The sequence below is a fragment of the Asparagus officinalis genome, chromosome 10 (genome assembly GCF_001876935.1).
Source record: "Asparagus officinalis chromosome 10, Aspof.V1, whole genome shotgun sequence".
NCBI classification, from domain to species: Eukaryota; Viridiplantae; Streptophyta; class Magnoliopsida; order Asparagales; family Asparagaceae; genus Asparagus; species Asparagus officinalis.
In genome coordinates this window covers 69,734,865-69,738,076 of record NC_033803.1, presented here as the reverse complement: position 1 = coordinate 69,738,076, position 3,212 = coordinate 69,734,865, and the positions used below count along the sequence as shown (strand labels likewise).

The window sequence follows — 3,212 nt, the reverse complement described above, 5'->3', positions numbered from 1 at the left end:
AGAGAACACTATTCACCCCCCCTCTAGTGTTCTAGTGTATCTATTTCAGATCATACACATATAACTCGTTATGAGTTCTATATCATTCATAAACTCCATTGGCGATTGACGACTTGCTATATAATCTTTGTGAATGATACTAATCGAGCAAAAAACTTATTAAAGTATTTAGTCAAATATGTAATATGCATCAAATAAATTCTATTTAATACACATAATGTCACGTCCCAGGCCCGCGAGCCCGTTGGTGCGTGCAATCCGTGAGACCCACCGAGTGTAACGTGCTATTTGACTCAAACCACTGCCAAAATCGACTAGCCGATGTTACACTTGAGTCTTTAGCTTCACTATATAAACCCTTTAAATTTTCTCATTCCCACCGATATGGGACTAAGTTTGGTGGGACGTCACATTCACCCCACCGATGTGACGTCCCACCAAACTTAGTCACACATCGGTGGGAATGAGAAAATTTAAAGGGTTTATATAGTGAAGCTAAAGACTCAAGTGTAACATCGGCTAGTCGATTTTGACAGTGGTTTGAGTCAAATAGCACGTTACACTCGGTGGGTCCCATAGCTTGCACGCGCCAACGACCCGGGGCGTGACAAATAATATCAGAGCAGTTGCCAGCCGAAAGTGTGGAGCTAAGTGCTATGTGGGGCTAAGTGCTATACCGTGTGATGCGGTGGGAGCCACCTCTAGAGTCCACATCGCCTGGCGGTGATACTGGGATGTGCTAATTGTCATGCCGTGACGAGGACGTCGCCTTTGTAAGGTGGGGTGAATGTGACGTCCCACCAAACTTAGTCCCACATCGGTGGGAATGAGAAAATTTAAAGGGTTTATATAGTGAAGCTAAAGACTCAAGTGTAACATCAGCTAGTCGATTTTGGCAGTGGTTTGAGTCAAATAGCACGTTACACTCGGTAGGTCCCACGGATTGCACGCGCCAACGGGCCCGTGGGCCCGGAGCGTGACACATAATCCTTTTAAATATTACAAATCAACTACAAATCTTTTTGAAGCATTTTATCAAGCACACGATATATAAAAAATTTGTCTATACATTTTCACATTCCAAGCCTTAAATTCAAAGTCTAATTCAATCCAACATAAAATTAATCTTGTGATTGTAGGCAAATGTGGTGAAGCTGATCTTTAAGCGAGGACCTCATTGACGGTTAAAGTCAAGATAGAGGATGGGAGAGAGTTGGTCGGAGCAATCAATAGTCGAGGACGAGTTTGGAGTGTTTGAGTTTGTTGGCCAAAGAGTGGAGGGAAAGCTGGTGGACTTGTCACGTACAAGCTTCAAGGTGAAGTATTTTTGTGGAGGAAGTGGAGGAGTGCTAGGAGAAAGAACATAAAGCTCAATCAGGAGGAGGAAGGAGGAGGAAGGGGATTCAAGGGGTAAGTTGGGGAGTAGAGGAGGAGATCGGTGATTAATGGGATGGTGAAAATTTGTTTGGAAGGGAACAGAGAGTTGAAGAGAGAATGAAGAAGAGGGCAGTATGGGGATGTTGAGTTTTTAATATGTATATAATGTGCACTCATACGTATTATGAAGACTTGGGTTTAAAAATAAGCGCTCCTTGTATTTTTGGGTTTAAGAGACGTTTTATAAGTTCACGAGTTTTTAAAAAATAAGTTAAGAGTAAAACTTTGGGGTAAAAGACAAAAACCCCTTTCTATGTATACCCACAAACTTTGAATTAACTTGAGTTTTAAAAATAAAATATCAGTGCTTTACTATAGCCTCCCTCTCTCTATGTATTACGTCCTAACACTGCCACGTCAGCCATCCCTATCCGTCCTAATCAGAAAGCGCTCCTAAAAACTTAAAAAAAAAGTAATAAAAAAAAACAAGGAAAAAATCGCTCTCTTTAAAAACAGCTCACATCATCTCAACGCGCTCTCATTCCCAATACATCATCAATTTTCTTTTCATTCACACTCTACTACGCTTTTTCATCGTCCCCCCCCCCCCTCCAAAACCCTAACCCTAGATCTGCGGATTTGCCTAAAATGGCCTCCCTGTTGCCAGCGAACAATGGCCGGCACGAGATCAGCCACCCTCCAAGGCGCCCGCGGCCCGGCCCGTGCGCCCGCCGGCCGGCGATCAAGCTCCTCCCGCCTCGCCGCCCCGCTCCTCTCTCGTGGGCCAAGAGGACGTGTTCAAGGGCCGGGTCTTCCGCGAGTCCAATGCCAGCTTGAATTCGGGCCAGGTTGCTTCTCCCCAAAGCCCCAAAACCTAGCCCCAGTGGATCTCGAGTCCGGCCGCTCCCAGTCGCTGCCGTTCCTCCTCCGCCGGCGGTGGGGGCGAATGGAGAGGCGCCGGAGAACAAGGCGCCGGCGGCGGAGCAGCCAGTTAGGAGGCGGAACCCCTCCGATGGGCCGGCGCCGGGGCCGGCGCGGGCGCGGCGGCCCACGAAGAGGAGGCGAGGAGATTTGCGCGGTGCAGGAGGAGGGACGAGGGTTTTGGGTCGAGGCAGTCGCACATTAACTATGAGCTCAGAGATACTCCTGGACTTGGTGAAAGAATTTTCTCTCTTTTTTTTAATGGGTTTTCTGCCTGTAAAGTTTGCATTTTTACTTAAAAAAGTTTCGTCTTTTGTGCAGTCCCCATTGTGTTCTATGGAGTTCAGCACTATCTCTCCATTTTGGGATCCTTGGTACTGATACCTCTAGTAATTGTTCCGGCAATGGGCGGCGCTCCTGTAGGGATTCTTGATTTCCCTCCGTTTTATGTGGCATTGAACTGCGAATTTATGGATTTTTTTTTTGTGTTTTTTGTGTGTGATTGATGCAGGAAGATACTGCAGCAGTGGTTTCCACTGTTCTCTTCATCTCGGGGGTGACTACATTGCTCCACACATTCTTTGGGACGAGGCTTCCACTGATACAGGGGCCATCGTTTGTGTATCTTGCTCCGGCGCTAGCAATAATTAACTCTCCGGAGTTCCTGGGATTGAGTGGAAATGTATGCATTTTCTTCTTTAGCCTTAACTTCCCTTCCCATTACGCGACCATCAATTTTTTGAGAGTGTGTCAAATGAACTTGTAGGACTCCTAATAAAGTAACTGTGGGACCAAACAACTTGCTCCTCGGTGTCCTTTATTTTAGCATCTACCTTTTCAACAGGATTATTGTTATGCTTAGCAATTACGTATTTGATTGCAGAACTTCAAGCACATAATGAAGGAGCTTCAGG

General features: G+C 46.0%; 1 protein-coding gene across 1 annotated transcript in view; it reads left to right on the top strand.

Moving 5' to 3' along the window:
* Positions 1,203 to 3,212, top strand: part of LOC109826879 (nucleobase-ascorbate transporter 12-like) — a 7,553-nt gene continuing 5,543 nt past the window's right edge. The window contains 6 exon segments of the mRNA XM_020393895.1: positions 1,203 to 1,316; positions 2,373 to 2,532; positions 2,620 to 2,717; positions 2,810 to 2,980; positions 3,182 to 3,209; position 3,212. The exon segment at position 3,212 is cut by the window's right edge and continues 39 nt beyond it. Coding sequence (XP_020249484.1) covers positions 1,203 to 1,316; positions 2,373 to 2,532; positions 2,620 to 2,717; positions 2,810 to 2,980; positions 3,182 to 3,209; position 3,212 — 572 coding nt within the window.